A 21,574-nucleotide genomic window follows, 5' to 3' on the forward strand; every position below is an offset into this window, starting at 1 on the left:
TATTTACATTTAACAACCTATTGAAAATTAATTCATTATAAAGATGTAGCGATCTAAAGTAACTATTCTCTATGTCATAGTATTTCCTAAGACAAATAAACTATACTGACTTGTAATAAATTTTATAGTTTAAGAAGAGGAACAACTCTCCTCTTTTTTTTTAGAACAAAATACAAACTGCAACTGTTATAAAAAAAGTGGATGTTTTATTCTTAAAAACAAATCCCACACCCCTACAAGTTATATAGCAAGCTTATATACTATACAGTCGTTATCTAGAACAGAAAGTTCAGAAATATATAATTGTTATCCATGATTTATGGTAATCTTCCTCAATCTGGATTCCCTTGTCAACTCTACTTCTGAATACCAAGTTACCAGTTCAATGAAAATTCTGGGAGTTGAAGTCTGGAGGACACTGAGGTAAGGATTTAAATATTTGGAAAGACCAGTTGTTTTGATATTTGTGAACCAATTCCACGTAAGACTATTATTTGGAAGTCTGAACAAATATTTTATAGTTCGGTGAATTGTCAAATGACATAGCTGTTTAAGACTTTTTTTAATGAAATTCTGATTTTGTACTTCATATACCTAGATATGAAAATCACCAATGTTATAAAAGGCTACTAATTTTCTGGCTTTTATATTGTTTTTTCTCAACTCATACAGAATAGTTCAATTCCCAAATAATGATGGGTGAGGATTAGGATAAGCAGGTAAGAGCAGATAGTAAAATATTTTTGTGTGAAAAATATTTGACCGAATTATGAATTTTGTTGCTATAATTTTAATAGTTATGAAAGTATTTCTGTCATACATGGCAGTTTATCTCGGGAGGTGATTGATAGATACATTTACTCAAACTATACCTTGTATTGAGAGACCATCTCAATACATTAAGACCATCCTTTGTAAAAAAAAATGTATTTGGATGCCAGCCTTACTCTATAAAATTTAGCCTGGTCAAGGCTTCAGACCTGCCACTTAAAAAGAAAGACATCCAAATACCAGTATTTTTCCTTTCTTGAATTGCAAATAAAGCACAACTGTTAATATACAAGATAAACAAATCATATCACGGTGTATAGTGTGTGTATATAATATAAGAAGGTTGATTCTATACACTTATCCACTGTGTAGATTTGAATCCTATGTGTAACTTTAAAAATAGAAGTTATTTTCTCAGGAAGAGTTTAAGATTGAGGCACATAATTTATTTTGAATAAAACTTGAAGTTTTCCGGTCTGAAAAGTTCCACAGAGGCATTTTAAAGACTTGGTAGTTGAAACCTAGTGCCTAAAGTTTAGAGGACTTTTCTTCATTAGTGTAGAGCATTCCTAGTTCAAGATCTCCTCTGTTAACATCAGTATGTGGAGGATCACACTGAAATGATCTACCATTTGGCTCCTTCCAGGTACACCACTGTTCCTGGGGCCCTAGATCTGAGACATGATGTTCACAGGTGCAGGGTCATCTTTTACATCCTGGAACCTCCTGGGAAAGCAGGTCATCAATTATTTTGTTCTGCTAAATATTTCCTGGAGATGAGCTTCAGGTGATTTTTGGTCTCCCACCGCTTCAGACAGACCTGGCTAGGGATCTTCACTGGCTTATTCTGTTGATAGAATATTTGTTCAAAGATGAGAATGATCAGAAAATGTCAAATCTATTGAGGACCTCGTACTTTGATTCTAATCTGACCAAGATGAAATATGTATCTGCTAAAACTAACATTTACAAGCATTTGGGATCCAAAAATCTGGTTAGTAGATCTCCGCAGTGAACATTCTTGGGAGAAAGTAAGAAACAGAGTTATCAATCTTAATTTTCAGAATATTTTTTTTTCTTTAAAACAGCAGTAGGTGAAATTTAAATTATACCTTAAGCAGGGATGTGCAGTCAGGGGGAGCAGAGCCTCAACACTGTCATCATGAAAAGAAAAAAAAATGTAAAAGGGAAGAAGGCAAGAGCTGAGGTCAGGCTGAGCTAGTTGCTGCCAGAGTCACCATGGATGACTCTGCTTAGTGCTTAACTGTTTAAAAAAGCCTCTAAAAAGTGCCCTCTACAGGAGGCAAGAGAACGATGTGCCTCATCTAGTCTGGCGTTTTATGATCACTCGAGCAGAGTTAAGCAAGGGTTAAAAGCCGAAAAATTCCTGACATAGATGAGGAGGCAGAGAGGGAGAAAGGAGGGGAAGGGAGAAGAAAAAGAAAAAGAAGGAAACTTATTTAGCAAAGGAGAAAAACAAATGCTGTCACTTTAAATTGGAACTGAGCATGCCTGGCTGTGGAATTCTGGGAATTGAAGTCCACAAGTCTAAAAAAATTGCTGCCTCACCAGCCATAAACCTCACCGCACGTCACTGACCTTAAGATTTTTTTTTAAGCTGGGAAAGCAATTGATTAGAACCAACGAATATGAACAAATGAACCATGGCGGATATAAAAGCACAATTTTGCCTACTTTTTCCTCTAGCCCAGCAAATCATGTCTCATTTTCCTCAAGCCGTAAAAAGTTGACCCTAACCTCAATTCTAGATTTTTGAAGTAGTCTCAGATAAGAGGAGGGTAGTCCAAGAAATGAACTTGACCCATGTTAAATGCAACTCAGCTTGCTTTTTTCATTTCTATCTTTGGTGAACACTTCAGTGTTTTCTAACCTTCCCTTTAGTCAAATTCTGTGTATCTCTTTAGTAAAGGTATATTTTCCAGTCTTCTTTGCAATTGAATTTTAACAGCTACTAATACTGGTGTCTACTGTTCACCTCTGGGAACAATCCTAGACCCGATTGTATACTGTGCCAATGTTTGTTCCCTCGTGGTTGACTGAAAAAATGGTACTTAATGAGTTCCTACAATATACCTACACATGAATCAGTTTCACATTAAAATGGCTGAATTCACAGAACATGAAGTTAAGAGCAAACAAGCCATACTATGGCTTAGCTTGATGTGTGAAGTCAGCTGCTGCTTAAATGGCATGGTATATACTATGACATGAGACCCACAACAAGTGGACATTGTTCCAATACTGACCTCTTCTTCACTGTCTTCATCCAGCTTTAGTTTTCGGTTTCTGACTAGATCCCGCTGCAGAATATCAAACTTGGATTTGAACCAGTGATGAGCTTCTTCTAGGTTAGCAGAGATCTAAAGCAGAGAAAGGATATCAGAAATGAAATACTGCGTATTGATTATAAAAAAAGGAGTGGCATTTTCCTAGGCCTTCACATCAGTAATTGATAATATATGATAAATTGTATTGTATTGTATTTTATTATTTGTATGCCGCCCTTCTCCGGGAGGACTCAGGGCAGCGAACAATTCAAGGGGGGAAAAGGGGAACATAAAAAGACAAAATACAAATAATAAAAGTAGACAAAGTATTGGAATACTGATAAGTTCCTAAATTTAAATCAAATCATAAAATTAGCTCTTACTTCAGTAATGAGAATAAAATAGAAGAATAGAATTCTTTATTGGCCAAGTGTGATTGGACAAACAAGGAATTTGTCTTTGGTGCATATGCTCTCAGTGTACATAAAATAAAAGATACATTCATCACGAATCATAAAGTACAACACTTAATGATAGTCGTAGGATACAAACAAGCAATCAACTCATACTAGGAAACAATATAAATTGTAAGGATACAAGCAACATTGTTACAGTCAGAGGTGGGTTGCTCCCGGTTTGGCCCGGATCACCAAATCGGTAGTGGCAGCAAGAGGCTCCGCCCAGACGCTTCTGCACATGTGCAGAAGCGGCGCAAAAATGCGTAGGAGAGCGCTCTAACCGATAGTAAAAAAATTGGCAACGCACCTCTGCATACAGTCAGAAGTGGGAGGAGATGGGTGATAGGAACGATGAGAAGATTAATAGTAATAGTAATGCAGACTTAGTAAATAGTTTGACAGTGTGAGAAGTTAATGAGAAGTTCAGAAATGCCAAGCCAGTTTTATTCTGATCTGTAAAACTTAATTCCTTTCCAAGCATATTAATTTCAAGCTAAATGGCAACTCTGCCCCAGGGTTTCCCCCCCTTTTTGTCTCTGCATCTACCTGTTGAGACTCAATGCTGGCTTCTTTTAGTTTCTCTTCAGTAACTGCCTTGCATTTCTTGAGCTCCTTAATGGTGTCTTCCAAAGTCTAAAGGAGCAAAAAACAAAACAAAACTCCAGGCAAACTAATAAAATTATTTATTCTTCTACAGTAATTTCAACATGATTTAAGATTAACGCTAACAGATTTTGCTTTCCATCCTGTCCTGTCCAAAAGGACAGGAAAATAGGAGCATTAGACATGTCACTAGCTGTCACTAAAAATATTAAGATAGTTGAAATAAACTATGAGCTCAAAAGAGGCTTACTCGGCACTCTTCTTCAAGTTGTTTCCGCTTTTTCCTTTCATCCTCAAGCTGATTTTCCATCCCTTGCTGATTTTTGGCCAGTTGCTGCATCTCACTTTGTAGGCTTGTTAGTTCGGTGGCAAATTGTTTAATACTATGGGACTAGAAAAAAAGAAGGATCAGATTCTGTGATCAAATCAAGCATTTTAGTTTAGTCAATTCTTAACTTGCTGTAGAAAGTTGGTGCTACCTGCTCGTAGTTTTTCTTCTGGTATAAGTCCTTCAGTTCTTCCATTTGCCTCAATTCCATTTCAATCTCCTGAAAGTATTTCACCACAATGAGAGGAAAGCATCCAGGAATCTACTGTGTCAGAGTACACCTATACTAAACGATAGTCTCTCCTCTCTCCTGCAGACACCAAAACTCCAAAGTACTCATCCTGTTTTCAGGCTGCTGCATAAAGCAAGCAGGCAGTTATTTCAATTTTACAATGGCTGCTCCACAGTCAAGAACCCAGTAGTAAAAATTCCAAAAATAAAAGACTGCTCCAGGGCTGTCTTCTAGAATGTCCTCAGAAATAAATACATTTAAAAAGTAGCAGATAGATATGGAGGAAGAAAATCACATTACTTTGCATTGGCCCCACCATAACTAGGAATGTCAAGACCTTTTCTGTAGTATAAGAGGCCTTACTAGCAGCCGTGACCCGTCAAAAGCGCAAACGTCATAAGCGCGCCGACAACACCGGGCGCTAAAACCGCGATTTCAAAAGCGCGCCGACAACAGCGCGCCGACAGAAGCGCGATTTCATTTAAGGTAAGATTTACAGTTAGGTTGAGGGTCAGGTTGAGGGTTAGGTTGAGGGTTACGTTACAGCGCGCTTCTGTCGGCGTGCTTTTGTCGGCGCGCTTTAGGGCTAATTAGTCGCTCATTCGTCGTGCGGTTTTGTCACCGCGCTTTAGACACCGCGGTTTAGTCAGGCGCGCTTTTGTTGTGCGCGCATTTGTGGTGGAACCACTAGCAGCATAGCTTGGAACTTTTCCCACTAGCCCTCCTTCCAATATGAGATGCTAGATACTAAAGGCCCAGAATTTTCGTGATACCGCTGGAGGCCCCAAGCACATTTCCTCATTGCCACTTGCTTCTATTTACCACTTCACCTAAAGTATTTAAAACAAGCAGAAATTCTGAAAAGAAATCCATGATAGGAATCTCAAAAATACAGGTTTTGTAAGTTATGCGACTTTAAACCAGTTCATAAACTAGGCTCAGACTATTGGGAAGGCTCCTCCTTTTCAGGAAATTAGAGAGAGGCTGCAAATATTGTTGTGATTCTGATCAGGCTTGCCCAGAGAAAGTAGAAACATCAAATACAGGCTTTGCTCTTCACTTTGCCTGAATCAGTTGCAGTACCAACAACAATAGAAAGCTGCAATTAAAATTTAGCTATTAAAACTAAGCGGTATATGAATTTCTTGCCTCATTCACCCTAACTCTAATGAAATGAGTTTTGCTCATGATAAACAGGCCACACCTATTCAGTTATCGTTTTCTGGCTATCACAGTACTGCTAGGTTTCCCACATTCTGCAGGAAACTATGATTGGCTTTATTAATCTAAATCCTCTTTGCAGAGAAAATGCACACTTCGATTTTTTTTAAAAAAAACTTAGTTTTGTCTCAGCACCACTAAAGAGCCAGGCATTTGACAAGGAGAGAGATTTTGCATCCAGACCACATTCTATTGTGTTCTCTAAAAACACAGGTGTTGAATTTGCGGCGTCACGTTGCTATCACGTAATGTTTTGTGACTTTTCTTTTGCGGAGATGGGATGGGCATGGCCTGCTCTAAAACTTCCATTTTAACTTTACCTATGATGTCCCGCTGATAACAGCTGCAGCAAAAATAGATACAGGCCATACAAAAAAAAACTATTTTCAAAGAAGGCAAAGATTTAGATTTTAGATTGCTTTTATTTATAGGCCGCCCTTTTCCCTGAGGGGACTCAGGGCGGCTTACAACCTATAGGGAGGGGATACACGTAATGACATATACAGACAGTACATAATTAAAAAATAGAAGCAACATTCATTCATCATTCGGGTGGGGACGGATCCTAATCTTTAACCCCAGGCCTGGCGGGATAGCCAGATCTTAAGGGCTGTGCGGAAGGTCTGGAGGGTGGTGAGGGTACGAATCTCCATGGGGAGATCGTTCCATAGGGTCGGAGCTACTACTGAAAAGGCTCTCCTCCGCGTAGTTGCCAGTCGGCACTGGCTGGCAGATGGAACTCGGAGGAGGCCTAATCTGTGTGATCTAATCGGTCGTGAGGAGGTAATTGGCAGGAGGCGGTCTCTCAAGTACCCAGATCAAAGGAAAGGAAAGGAAACCAAATCCATCAATTTACCTTGATTTTTTCTGCATTGTGTGTATTGTTGGTCTTGGAGTTGAAGTACTGGGTGATGAGTACTTTCTGCTTTTTTACCTTCTCCTTCTGATTTGCCAATGCGGCTTCCAGGTCTATCACTTTTGCCCGCAGTTCTTTGTTGCAGCGTAGTATTTCGCTAGACTTAGAGCAGGCCTCTTCAAGGGCTTTTTTAACCTATTCGGGTAGAGACAGAGGCAATTCATATTCATCTGCAAAAAATTGCAGAAGATAAAGGCCATGTCTGAATTCTTACTTTGTCCCTTCACTCTAAAAGTTTCCTACTTGGAGAATAATTTTTGTCCGGCTTCTGTTTAGTGATATAAAGCTTTTCTAAAGTATTAGGAATCTCTGCTCAAATCTTAGACTCTTTCTGTTAGAGATAGTGGATCTATCACTCATAACTGGCATGTAGAAGATTTTGAAGCAGTCTGTGGTCTCTCCTTATTATAGACTGGGTGACATAAACCAGGCTTAACTGCATCTTCTTAAGTTATTTAATACCACTGATATGAATCCCAAAGGAAGCATGTTAGAGGTAGCACTTGAGTTAGGATCATTTGTTCAGCAACTGTTCAGAATTACGACAGCATTGAAGGAACTTATGACCATTCCCAAAGTTCAGGTTGCCAAGTTCAGAACCCAGGTGGCCAAGCATCTGAAAATCACATGATTGCCATTTACAACCTTCCCTACTGGCTGCTGCAGAGTGTCACTGGGGAAGTTGGCAGGGAAGGTCATAAGTCACTAAGGTACGTCTCCTCCCCCCCCCCCCACATGGCCTTTCTTCACTTGCCTGCACTGCAGCCACCTTACCTCCTGCAATTGCACCTACCCTGTGGCCTGTTTCTACAACACCAAGCATCCCCCACCCAGTTCACCCGTAGCAGACGTTCCCGACCCTTTGGAACGAGCTCCCCGTAGAGATTCGTACCCTCTCCACCGTCCAGGCCTTCCGCACAGCCTTGAAGAACTGGCTCGCCTGTCAGGCCTGGGGATAAGGACCACTACCCCGCCCGAATGTTGTATGCATGTTGCGTATTATTTTATTATGTGTTGTTGTCGTAGCATTGTATTGTATTGTATTCCCCTCTCCCTGGTTTCTGTGAGCCGCCCTGAGTCCCCTCAGGGAAAAGGGCGGCCTACAAATAAAATCAATTCCAATTCAATTCCAATTCCAATTCCAGAGGTGGGTTCCTACCAGTTTGCACCTATTCGGTAGAACCGGTTCGTCAAATCTACCGAACCGGTTAGAAGAGGTTCCACCAGTGGACCCGGAAAGCAGGCCACACCTACAGAAGAGGTTCCAAAAATGTTTGAAACCCACCACTGGTCCTTGGATATGATTATTTTACACTATCATGCTCCTATTTATAAAACTCAGTGCCTCTGTGAAAGGTAAGGATGACTACTGCGTTTGTGGTGCAATCGGAACATTGTGTGTGTTGAAGTTGTTTTAACGCAAACCAAAGATGCCTTTTAAAAAACAAGTTGACATCATATTCTTATGCATGCCAGTGCGGTGTGTGAGGTAATTTAAGGTGGTTCTGACAAGTGTCGTCGGCACCTTCATATCCGGTCACATGGGCGGCAAGCCACTCCCATCCGGTCACATGGGTGGCAAGCCACTCCCACAAAGGAGGACACACCCACAGAGTAGGTTCAAACAATTTTTGAAACCCACCACTGACCCGTAGACTGTGCCAGGCCTCCCCACTCCCATGATATGCCCATGCTCCCTACCTGGGATTCCCTCTGCTTTCCACTTAATGACCTGTCCAACTGTAATAACAGGGGTTTCCTGCGCTTAGTCAGTGCTAAGTGATGAGGTCATATGGCATTGTACTTTATGACTGTATTACTCAGTGATGGTAATCCTGGTCTCAATTTTTGCCTTAACTCAAGGACTATCTATTGCAACTAGCATGCAATGAAGACATAGGACCATTATTCTATTTCTTATTGGAGTAGATTCTATCAAGAACTCACTTCAGAGCCTTTTCCTTTCCTCACCTCGGCTGATTCTTTTTGGGCTGATTTCTTCGCTACTTCTCGTTCAGTCTGGAACTGTTTCTTCAGGGTCTCCAGGCGATCCGCATAGAACTTTGTCTCCCGCTTGGTTTCTTCAATGAGCTGGTCCCTTTGAGGAGGGAAAAGGAATTCTTACAGGACATCAGTCCCATCTCTTCTGTTTTGAAAATACAGTTCTCAAACAGACAAAAGAGCTTATTCCAAAATGTACATGAGATTTTCTCTTCTTTTCATTTTTTTTGGTCAATCCCTCAAAGGCAAAGGATGGCCTCCTGCAGCACTTTGCCAGCCAAAACAGGGTGCGAGGGCCTCACGCGGCTCCCTGCGCCCCCCTTTGGCTGGCAAAATGTTGCAGGCGTTTGTCCTGGCCGAAAATGTGGCTCTGTAGGAGGCGTCCGTCCTGTCTCCCCACCAGCCAGCCCGCAGAGGATTACAATGCTGATCTGGCCCTCGAAGAAATTCAGTTTGACACCCCTGACCTAGAGGTTCTGTAAGGCAGCAGGAAATGCATATATAAGTAAACAAAACCTGACCTGCATTGCATTAATTGCTTGCATTCGGCTTCTTTGCTTTCCAGCTCATCTTGAACAAGAGAGAGTTTGCTTTCCAAGGCACAATTGGTCTGCAGAGTTTGCTCTAAATTTTGGATCAGTTTCTTCTTGTCCAGTTTGGAGGTTTCCAGGGATTTACGAAGTGAGTTCATCTTTCATAGTACGGAAGAAAGCATATGGTGACAAAAATTGTGTGTAATGAAGCCAATTACTAGAAAGCCAATGTGCCCAAAGATGCTTCACTTGGCATTTGCCAGGCTTCCTGCACCAACTATATTTCATATATTTAAGATGCTTCATGTGGCCATAACTGCATTTGCTCAGTTTGCAAAATGCCAGGCTAGAAAGTAGGAGACTATGAGTTTTCAAGTCCCACCTTAGCCATGAAAGCCAGCTGGGTGACTTTGGGCCAGTCACTCACTCTCAGCCCAACTCACCTCACAGGGTTCTTGTTGTAGGGAAAATAGGAGGAGGAAGGTGTGCTGGATATGTTCGCTACCTTGAGTTATTTGTAAAAATAATAAAGGATTTATATAATTCTGCAACTCCCCTACCCCCCCCCCCAAAAAAAAAAAAAACCAAAAGAGGGCTAGGAATGTCTTTATTACAATTAGTGTCAACCACTTACCCTGCTATCAACCTCACATTGTAAATGGCTACACAAAGAGTAAGCACGGCTAAAAGAGCCTTGCATTTCAACCAAATTATATCAATACTTCATCAACAGAGAATGTCATTTCTGTTACCAACAATGCCCCAATTCCCAGATTGAATGGACTGTCTGTTTTAGTCAATGGAAGTTGCTTTGCTTTTTACCTTCGCATTGCGCTGGGAGTCCAAAGCTAGCTTGTTCTGATATTCTTCCAGCTCTTCTTCCAGCGCCTGAATTCTTTGCTCGTTCTGAGCCCTACATATGAGAATAGAAGTAGCCCAAAGAATAGGTATACTGAGAGAATGTGCTTGTCGTCCCGCCCCGTCCCCCGCCGCCAAAATCTCAAATATACAAAGGGAAAGACAATATACAAAGGGGAAGGACGGAAAGCTCATTTACCTCTCTTTCTTCAAGCCAGCAATATCCGAATCTTTGTGCTCCAATTCAATCTGTACCTTTTCCAGAGCTGCCTGCATCTTGTTATGAGAAGCCAACACATTTTGTAGAATTGTGGTCATTTTGATGTTGTCTTCCTTTGATTCTTCCAGCTTGTGTTGTAGATTTGCCAGCTGTAGAACAACAACATGGCAGGCAATGAGCAGTTGATCTAACAATTATTTTGCATGTCCCGGGCATAGACCAGGAGCAGAGTACCCGTTTTTACAAGCAAATGGTTCTAATTGAAGAATATCATTTTTTGAAAACCTGGAAAACTGTAGCTGCCTCAAAAGGTCAAAGTCAGCTGGCCAGTGCGCGCATGCACGCTGGTCAGCTGACAGGGAACGCCTTGCGTGCCCTGACAAATGGCTCCGCATGCCACCTGTGGCACACGTGCCGAAGGTTTGCCATCACGGGTGTAGTGCATACTTATAATTGCCGTTTCTATGACATTTCTCTCCTACGATTCTGGCCTCATTTCTTTCCTGAATTTTTTTTGAGGTTGAAGTTTTCATATATTTATTATTTTTTCCCCTGATGTGCCATGGGGGATGAATTTGGCTAGTGGTTGAGCCTAGGGAACCAGGCAGGATTATTGTTGGGGCATTTGGGCTATTGCACTGTGACTGAAATGTGTGCATGGGTATTTGTATAGTGCAAAAAATGTAAGCAGCACACTATATAACTATTAGATGCAGTGATTTTTAAAAGAAACAAAAAAATGGTAGTGTTCTGGACCCGGCGTGACTAGATGAGGACACTTTCTTAGAAACGTGAGAGGAGGCTTTGTGTGACTGCTGAGATGAGGCACATCTGACTCAGCCTTCTTGCCCAGGGCGGTCTCCCTCCTCAGGCTGGTTTGGATAAGATCTTTGCCGTGTTGAAACTGCTCTACATGTTCCTCTTTTAACTTCTGAATGAACAGCATTTTATCCTGGATTTCTTCATCATCCTTTAGTTCACTCTGGATGTTGCAGAGGCGTTCTCCATATATTGCCCCTGGTGCGTAGCATATGTCCATGTCCTCACCTAAGGTTTGGAGACATTCAGGTGGTAGATCGTCTTTGAGTTCATCATAGAAGCGTTGCAACCTCTCCCAACAACTCTTGTACCTTTTGATAGAGGCTGTCCTGTTCCTCCAAGAGGTTGACTGCGTAATCTGTGTAGGCTTTCTGTACTGCCTTAGGTCATAGGATATCTGAGTTGCCTCTAACCTTTCTGCTAGCTGGACATCTAAATCTGAGCTTTGGTAGACTAATACTGAATCTGTATTGGGTTCAAGCATGGGGTTTGGCGAGTCTGATTCTTCCGCCATGACTGGAAAGATTCAATAATTCTATGACCAGGATTAATTCAGAGAATTTATTTAAATTCTTTGAGTTCAATTCACTTGGGGGTGTGTGTGCGTTGTTGTGCTTGCAAACTCAAGGCTATTCCCGTGTCAGCCGTTAGAATGTGTTGCGATACTTTGCAGACGCAGATGCAATTCACTTATTAACCACTAGGGTGCGCTGCGATACTACTGTTTGGAGTTATTGCCAATGGCGTTATCCCTTCTGAGGCTCACCCAGCTCCTCTCCAGCTTTGGTATTCCTAAGGGATTTTCACCCAAACTCGGAATCCGTCTAGTGACCTGGCTGGACGTGAATCTTCTGAAAGGGCTTGACCTTCTTTCAATAACTCATAAACAAAGGGTAGCGAAATAACAAAAACATACTTCAATCTCTTCAGCAGAAGTTGCACTTGCTTACGGCTTGTACTCAAAGATAAACTGTATTTTTGGCTGGACTGCAATTTGCAGACGGCCCACTGGAGGTCACTGCTTGCACACACAAATTGAATTGTCTTGGGAGGTGATGGGCTCCTTTATGGCTTTCGTTGCCTTGACAACATGCAATAAAATTTCAAGGGAATTTGGTCTGGCTGACCTCTCACTCATTCAAATACAGTGTATATGGAACCTTTCCAAATGCGATGAAGCTGAATTACAGAGAGCGAAACTTGAGTTTTCAAACAAACACGCAGTTCTTCATTCTGTAGGAAACCCTCAGTAAGACATATAGGCTTTTCAGGGTAAATTGATCTTGCTTTGTCATGCAAACTAAAGTCTCTCGTCTCACTGACGTCAAGATGTTTCCCTGAAGCTCAATTTATCGCAGACAACGTGGTTCCGTGAAGGCAGCTTTGCTGCAGGCAAAGATTTTTAACACACGCTGTTATTTAATTCTACAGAATCTGCCTTTTTTCAAGTAACCTCCTTTAACACATCTTCTTAATCACAACAAAGCATTTTGCCTCCAGAATGTTAATTGCCTCCCTGAACGGAGCATCACTCTTGGTTCTAGAGGAAATTAACATCACTCTGTCCCTTTCCTGCAGGGGATCTTAGCCACACAGAGCCCTTTTGCTAGAGGAGATGGTTTTCATTCACAGTTTTTTCACTGTTCTGGACCCGGCGTGCAACCATGCCAGGCGCCAGTCAGCTTTAAGCTTCACGCTTTAGGATTGGTGTCTTTCAGATCAATTTATTAACAGGAATTCTTTGTAGCAAACATAAGAGTTCAATATTAAAATACATCTGACCTTGAACTGTCCATTGCGCGATGTGAAAAAACTATGCTTTTCCATTCCTCTGATGAAGCGGGGGTGAGGAAACATGCGTTTATCCCATTGTTCTCAATTAACACAGAAACCTCTTCACAGAGCGTCCGGTCATAAATCAATTCTCCGGGAGAGAGGGGGGTCCAATCAGGGAACACAGATGTGGTCACGTCATGGAACTACATTTCCCACAAGGCATCCCTGCGTATATTTCCCATAAGGTGGCTGCATTTCCCATGAGGTAGTTTCTTAAAGGAGACAGTTCTTAATTCCTACATTAGCTATATACTGTTGGGGCAGCACAGGTAGCAAAAGTATAATTATATATTCTATAGAAATTGAATGAATGAATAAATATAAATAAATAAATAAATTCCACTTAGGATTTTTTTTCCTTGATTATTTAAGAGAGACCAGTGGTGCATGGAAAATAACTACTGCTAACTATTCAGGTAAATTAAGGTAGTATCTCAGGAAGTTTAATCAGTTGAAAAATCTGCTGTGAAGTAGGAAAAACTTTTCTGATCAGATGCCATCATTCCATCTATTCCATCCTATGAGGAAGTTATAATTCAAAAAAGCATTTTGAAAAATCACCTTGCTGGCTGTTTTCTCTCCCAACTATCAAACAACTGCCTATCCTTCTGGTGCTGGAGTGAAAAACACGTGACCCGTCAAAACCGCGGAGGACAAAATCGCGATCGACGAAAGCGCGCATTTGATGTCATCACAGCGCGACGAAAAAAATTAAAAATTGAAATAAAAATTAAATTAAACCAAGCCAATTCACATAAAGGTAAGGGTTAGGGTTAGGGTTAGGGTTAGGTTAAGGGTTAGGGTTAGGTTTAGAGCGTTAGGGTTATGTTTAGCGTTAGGTTAAGGGTTAGCGTTAGGTTAAGGGTTAGGTTTAGGGTTAGATTTAGGGTTAGGTTAAGGGTTAGGTTTGGGGGGGTTAGGGTAAGGTTTTCGCTTTATTTTTACATTTTTCGATCACAGCGCGATGTTTTCGTCGCGCTGTGATGACGTCAAATGCGCGCTTTCGTCGAGCGTGATTTTGTCCTCCGCGGTTTTCTGGTGGAACCGAAAAACAGAGCAGCAAAAGGTTGTGCCTCACTTCTCCCACCACCTAATACTGCATACAGTGACCAGAGAATTAGAAACAGCTGAAAGAATATCTGATAGGTCACATAATTAACCAAAGTCCTTATGGAGATGATGAATAGAAACATTAAGGTGTTTTGGTGAAATTACTTAGGTGGGAAGGGTAGACAAAGCTGATAAGAGTCTTTTCCTATCTGGTGTTACCTTGCGCTTCTCTCTTTCTTCAATGGCATCTATTTGCCCTTTGAGCTTCTGGTTCTCTCTTAACGCTTCTTCGTGGGATTTGACTGAGAGAGAAAGAGCCTCGTCTCTGCAGACAAGGAGGGACTGTGTCTTTTATGGGGGGGAAAAAAGAGACAGAAATGTTATTTTTCTAAATGCCAGGAACTAATCTCTAGTGGGGAAAATGTTACCCTCAATTTTGTGCAAATAAATCAGTAACTAAACAGTAAAGAGAGACTGGAATATTCAGAACGGGTTACCATTCCACATATATCCATGAGCTACAGAATACGTACAAGCATCACTTGAAAAACAACAATTAGCAACCTAGAGACAATCATTTTTCAAGACAATTTAATCTTATGGTTATTATTAGGAAATGAATTCCCCCACCTAAAGTTGCCATAAAAGGAAGCCCAGCGCAAAAGAGAGTACTCAACATATTTTTTTTAATCATAAAAGACGCCAAAGCACAAAAGGAGAGGTAGACTAATTGCTGACACAAAATACTGTATATTTCAATTAAAAGCAGGTTGACAGGTTATCAATTACCAGTGTGTGGTAATAATAATAAACTGTCCTACTATTTCTACCCACTGCCCATGGAATGGTATTATCTTCTCTTATAGAACGAACTGTAGGATAAAACAATCATAATGCTAAATAATAAAGTAACGTGCTTAAAGTAAGGATTAAAAACTAGCAATGGAACCAACTTCCTATTTCAATTTAAACAAAACCAGATTTCTTTAAAGCTACAAACTCCCTAGCTTAAGGATGAGTTGGATGTAACACCTATGTTAAGCATGAACTTTTAACCGGTCAAACTACCCTCTAGATTCCCAGGTGAATGACATATGTTTCCTTAACACTCTTGGCTCTTAATGTAACAGTTTCACTTCTCAAATTCCAAGCAGAATAATATAATCGTCTATCTTTATCTATATTATGATTATTTTATTACATTAGTCCCTTCGATAAAAAATTTCAAATCCAATTTCTGAATCATACACTCTGTGTATGTGTGGGGAGTGAGGAAGAGGCAGAGATTGAAATGAACCAGGCTGTTGTTCAAAATCAGGTGTGAATAAGAACATATGAATGGATATGGTTATGCGCATGCGCGCGCACACACACGCACAAGTCTAGTATAGGCTAGGCCTCCTAGCTATGAGAGAGATTGACTGACCCAATGATATCCATCTGGCTTCCCTGCCTAAGGAAAAAGTAGAACCTGAATCTCCATACTTATATATATATATGATTGGTTGCTGATATCCTCTTCCTGCATGTCACGGTTTTAAACTCACCCTCTGGAGATCTGTTCCCTCACTAACTACATCTCTGTCAGTTTCTAAACGTTTGCGGCTCCTGATTTTTCTTCTACGCTCCAGCTTTTCATCCACAGCCATGGCAGCTTTGAATAAATCACGAGAAGAGGCTCTGCGATTATCACCACAGTCAGAGACCGATTCCCTTCCAGGCAGATCAGTCATGAAACGAACTCTACGCGTCGGAGAATATAGGGAAGACGTTTGTTCCTTCAGTTCCAGGTTGTACTTTATGTCACAGGCCATGCATGACCTATAATGGTTACTGGACTTCTGCTGCCAGCAATTTTCGGAAGACTTTCTTTTTTTAAGAGGCATTTTCGCTATAAACTTTGTGGCTTAAGGAGAAATAAAAATCCCGGAGAAGGCTGATCAAGTTTGAAAAGAGTGGTGTCCATTTTCAAATACAGATTCTTATCCCCAACTACATATTGTTTTTAAAAAGCTGTTACATTAATGAGGTCTGAAGGGAGCCATTTTAAATCTGATTTTGTTCCCTTTTCCCATCAATGGCTGTTGAAAAGTTCTACACTCAACAGCCCTTCTTATTCAAAGGTAAAGCTGTATGTTCTCTCCCATATCATAGAAATGCTGGGACATCACTCTGTTCCATTTGTGATGTCATGAGACTCCTCCTCTTTGGTCAGAATGTGATTTAAGCAGTGTAATATTTCACAATCCACTTTCTGTCATGAACAAAATTAAGTGAAAAAATAGTGCAGATTGACAAGTTGGATTAAATTTAACTCCTTATTCTGTTTTTCTTTTTCAAAATAGCAACATTGAGATCTACAATGGTGTGCCCTGGGAGGTTAAATGCTCTGATATTACTTGACATACCCTATTTTGAGTTGTGATATCAATTTGTGTTTGTTACCGTATTTTCCAGAGTATAAGACGCACCTTTTTTCATAAAAAAGAGGCTGAAAATCTGGGTGCATCTTATAGTTCGTGAAAAACGGGCCGTTTTGGGGAGGTCTTTAGTTAGAGTGATTGATGAGAATTACATTGATCAAGTGCTGTGCCAGCAGAAACAAGTCTTAGGTGCTGCAGATTGTCAGTGATTTCCTTCTCTAGCACATGGATAAATACACCTGGAAACATCTACCTACCTACCTACCCTCTCTCTCCTACCTACCTACTCTCTCTCCCCCTCTCTCTATCCCTCTGCCTACTACCTACTCTGTCTCTCTCTCCCTACCTACCTACTGTATTTCTCTCTCTCTCTTCCTCTCTCCCTCTACCTACCTACCTACCTACCTACCTACTCTCCCTCCTTCCTCTCTCTCTCTCTCTCTCCCCCTCCCCCTCTACCTACCTACCTACTCTCTCTCCCTCCCTACTGTATTTCTCTCTCCCTCTCTATTCCTCTATCTACCTACCTACTTTTTTTTAAAAATTGCCTCTTCAAAACCTTGGTGCGTCTTATACTCTGGTGCGTCTTATATTCCGAAAAATACGCTAATTATTTTGTTTAAAATAAACTCAGAAAACCTTCCCTTCCCATTAGAACCTGGGTCTCCATACTCCTATATGATTGCGCCATCTATTTCTCCAAAATGTGTTTTGATGTTCTAAAACTATGACTTATCTCCATTCAAAAAACATCTCTGGTAAATCAAAACTCTTAATATATGTATTAATTTAGTATTGTAAATTTTTCCAACAGGAAAAAATATATATTAATAAAAATGATTATTTAACTACGTATGCTGTATCTACAATTTGATCATGTAGCATTTAAAATCTCAAAAAAAAAAAAAACCCAGAAAGAAATATAATTCCAAGCAATTTTTCCTCAAAAAAAATAAAATAAAATAAAAAAACAAAACCACTCGCAAGTTTTTCTTGTTTCCAAAAATTTATCCTTGTGGCAATCAAAAGGCTACTTCCGCTTTCTTGGCTCCAAAAGTGTTTCATGTTCATAGAAAAAAAAAGATATTTATTAGTTTACAAATGTCTTATTACATTTATGGAGTACCTGATCATATTTATCCTTCAGGGCGATACAAAATGTGCGAAGCTGATTATTCTCTGATTGCACATATATGAGGGACTGCAGTTCTTCTTCCAGTTGCTGTACTTTCAGCTAGAGAAAATGAAAGATGGCTTTCAGCTTAAGCATTTTTAAAATGTCTGGAGAAACTATTATGAACAGAATCCCACAGAATCTACAGGTAAATTACAAAAGGTTATGTTGTAAGATTATAAAAAGTCAGATTCCGACAGGTGAAATCAAAATAGTCTCAAATATAACAGCATATAATTGTCATGTTATTTAAATACATCTCTTCTTCATGATGTCATATACTTTTGCACACTTAGGCACATGCCTTATTTTTTACTGCGCACCCTCTCTATCTGTCCTTGCAGTATTAAAAGAGACTCATTTCAGTACAGTCCATTAAAATTGCAGGCGGTCCTCATTTAAAGTCTGATTGGACTTAACGACAGGGCTGAACAAGTGGCACTCACATCCAGTCCTCGAAGTTTTGGTTATCATAGCACCTCCAGAGTCACGAGGCTTCATTTCAGCCACCGGTCCTCACTTCCATTTGCCATAGTGTCGCGCAGACATGTGACTGTGATTCGTCACTTTCCCTGCCAGCTTCCCACAAGCAGAGTCAATGGAGGAGTTGGCAAGAAGTCAAAAGCCACCATCACATGAGATCCTCACTTAATGACTAGCTTAACAAACATAACTAGGACTGCCTTTGCTAAGCGGTGCAGTCACATAGTTGTTCAACCTATGACGACTCTGCTTAACAAGAGTTTTCAGTTCTAATCAGTATTGACTACCTGTAAGGTGATATTTTTAAGTAAAATTGGAGTATCAATTGTGACATCAATTTAATGACTAAAATGTCACTATTCCTAGGTTTGTCTTCACTCTTATTTATTTCTTGTTCCTCTTCTTCACTGTCATCCGAAAATATCCATCAACTCCTAGACAACACAACCAAGTCATTTTAAAAAAAAGATTTCTGTGCCATAGGAATGATCGACTTTGTGTCTGCAAAGACCTATCTTTTAATTTCTATTCTTTGTTTAGTGTTCATAGCAATAGCAATAGCAGTAGACTTATATACCGCTTCATAGGGCTTTCAGCCCTCTCTAAGCGGTTTACAGAGAGTCAGCATATTGCCCCCAACAATCTGGGTCCTCATTTTACCCACCTCGGAAGGATGGAAGGCTGAGTCAACCCTGAGCCGGTGGGATTTGAACTGCTGAACTGCTGATCTAGCAGTAGCCTGCAGTGCTGCATTTAACCACTGCGCCACCTTGGTTCAGGCCTATAAGCTGTTTTGTTTATAATATGTTTCAAATAAAAAACAGCAGTTGGAAATTAATGAAAGGACCTGAAAGATAAATTTCAGATAATATTCAAGTACTCCAGAAGTGCCACAGACAGAAGCCACTTTCTATGCTACAGGTGTACTTTTTAAAAGTCTGAGAATCAGATTGGGGAAGTGCTTGCTCTTGTCTTAATATGAAGAATGGCTTAAGCACTGCAGCAATGGGATGAACTATAACCCTTAAAGTGGGGATCAGATACAGATTTCTCATTCCTGGGTTTAAAAACAAACTGCCCCCAAAATATTTTTAAGCATTCAAGCCAACTCTCTCCTTTTTACAACATTTCATAACATGTTCTAGTAAATTTACTAATAGTCTAGTAAAAATTCTAAGATATCACAAGCAATTATTATTTCTCTTTTCACTCGCTTGCCTCTTCTTTCCCTTTAAAGAAGTTTGATAAAATACATTTTTTTTTAAAAAGACACCAGAGGCACAGTCTATCATTCTTCAGCTTGAAGAAAAATTATGGACACGTTTATGAGTTGTCTTCATGCAGAACAGGATTCAATGATAGAAAACACAGGATGTTTCAAGCACTCTCAAAAATCAGATTTTATTCTTCCAACTCATTTCCAGAAATAAAAAGAGGATTATTCAGGAGGGCAGCAGCAGAAGTGTCTCTAAAGGGATTATGCTGAAAAACAGTATAGATCTAATGATCAGGAGAAAGTAAAAGGAGGTGAACAGGAAGCACAAGAATGATCCTCCTTTCAACAGTTTAGCTACCTGAATTTTCCTTTTAGCATATGCCCGTTTTTGTTATCTTTTCTTTTGTTAACTTTTCAAACTTATTTTAGTGGCTGATGGACCAGTCATTGTCTTATGCTCCCTAAACTAAAGCATGTGGCTTAGAAATTTCTCTCTCCTCATTCTTTTTCTTTGCTTTCATTCAGCTGTGATTCATAGCAAATTGTAAAGAAATGAAGCAGTCATAAATGTTCATTATTAGCTCAAAGCATAATAAAAGAGAAAACACTGGTTAGCAAGATGAAAACAGAGGAGCCTGCTCTCTGTAAACCAAGGATATTGAAATTACAGTTTGGGTAGTTAGGCCTGGAGATATCTATAGTAAATGTTTCTTTTCTCCAAAACATTGATTCAATTTATTCATTGAAGTATTTATAGTTTGCCCTAAGAATCTCAGGGTGTGTAAACTACCCATAAGCTCAAAAATAATCTTCTTCCCATACCTCAACCTAAAACTCGCAAGAGTTTTAGATGCCAAAATATATTTAAAAATTGTATTTCACTTATCTACAATACTGTATATGCAGTAATGCTTTTACAAATTAGTCTTCAAAATGTTTAAAAAAAACATGAAAAATGTGCGACTCACAGATATGGCAAAAATAAAAAAAAATACAAAAATGTAGATGTCAACTTATCCTTAGGTGGCACATTTTTCATGTTTGTTTTTTTTACATTTTGAGGGTTGGTCATTTGCAGAGGGGCTTATGTATAGATAGTATAGATTATTTTTCAATCTCAGCAATGGAGTAATAATATAATATAAAGTGTTTATATTTTACTGAAATAGTCCCCTAGGGGGAGCTATACCACGTGGTAATGGCGGAGAGAAGGAATATGTAAATACTTGAGAGGAGAACAATGAACTGTAAGAGGAGTGGCTATGAATTGAGCGGGAAAATGTGATTGCTTGATTGGCCAGAAGGATGCCAAGGGCTAATTGGTTAAAAATTGTATTCCCAAATAAGGTAAAAGATAGGGTAATTATTGTCTCTGATTGGTCTGTAACCACCCTCGTCAGGCTAGCTGACGAGGAGTAGGAGGAGTTAGGGAGGGTATAACTGCTGTTTCACTTTCGAATTTGGTGTGGCTCTCCTTTGTGACTCAGGTGAATATAGCAGTAGACTTATATACCGCTTCATAGGCCTTTCAGGCCTCTCTAAGCGGTTTACAGAGAGTCAGCATATTGCCCCCAACAATCTGGGTCCTCATTGGTGGGTCTCACCCTGACTTCACCTCAGGTGAAGTCAGGGTGAGACCCACCAACGCTTTGCAAACCGTTTTCAAATTAGCTCTGATTTTTGGATAATAAAAATGAACTTTATTCTTCTACTCCGAACCTCGTCTCTAGAATTCTTTTAAAATTCTACAAACAGCAATGTTAAGATGTTTGTACTTCGAGTCCCAGAATTCTCTTGTCGGGATACCGGCTGGAGAATTCTGGGAGTTGAAGTCCACCCATCTTAACTGAGATGATAATAAGGTTCTGTATTCTCTTCGTATTATTGCATAAATAGACAACTGTGTTGCTTTTTGAAAAGAAAAGCTGAATAGGTTGCACATAAAAGTCACCGCTGTTACTGAGTCAGCCCCATTCCCTTGTTAGTAAGGGAATCGGTTTCCTGTAGTATAAAAAGAAATTCAAGGATTTACGTGGAGACTCATTAAGGGAACCAGAAGTAAGAGAGGATAATGGCCCAGAACACCTTCGTTCAAGTCACACCCTGACTGCAGAATTTCATTTCAGTGCTGACCACAGGATAAT

The 21,574-nt window shown here is 40.0% G+C and overlaps 1 protein-coding gene across 4 annotated transcripts in view; it reads right to left on the reverse strand.

The window, feature by feature from the left end:
• Positions 1–1,195: 1,195 nt before the first annotated feature.
• The window catches only part of CCDC150 (coiled-coil domain containing 150), a 42,659-nt gene continuing 22,280 nt past the window's right edge, over positions 1,196–21,574 (reverse strand). For 3 of the 4 annotated variants that reach the window (XM_087707629.1, XM_087707622.1, XM_087707616.1), the window contains 12 exons: positions 17,684–17,791; positions 14,354–14,482; positions 10,409–10,578; positions 10,174–10,264; positions 9,340–9,509; positions 8,789–8,915; positions 6,758–6,952; positions 4,600–4,668; positions 4,371–4,511; positions 4,064–4,150; positions 3,039–3,152; positions 1,196–1,618 (listed from right to left, as the gene is read on the reverse strand). In XM_087707629.1, coding sequence (XP_087563755.1) covers positions 1,514–1,618; positions 3,039–3,152; positions 4,064–4,150; positions 4,371–4,511; positions 4,600–4,668; positions 6,758–6,952; positions 8,789–8,915; positions 9,340–9,509; positions 10,174–10,264; positions 10,409–10,578; positions 14,354–14,482; positions 17,684–17,791 — 1,506 coding nt within the window. In that variant the 3' untranslated portion in view covers positions 1,196–1,513. The remainder of the gene's footprint in view (positions 1,619–3,038; positions 3,153–4,063; positions 4,151–4,370; positions 4,512–4,599; positions 4,669–6,757; positions 6,953–8,788; positions 8,916–9,339; positions 9,510–10,173; positions 10,265–10,408; positions 10,579–14,353; positions 14,483–17,683; positions 17,792–21,574) is intronic. The other variant, XM_087707637.1, reaches the window with a different exon arrangement.

This window comes from Thamnophis sirtalis, unplaced genomic scaffold, assembly GCF_051295495.1.
Source record: "Thamnophis sirtalis isolate CommonGarterSnake01/CBP01778 unplaced genomic scaffold, rThaSir2_p1.2 scaffold_1, whole genome shotgun sequence".
NCBI classification, from domain to species: domain Eukaryota; kingdom Metazoa; phylum Chordata; class Lepidosauria; order Squamata; family Natricidae; genus Thamnophis; species Thamnophis sirtalis.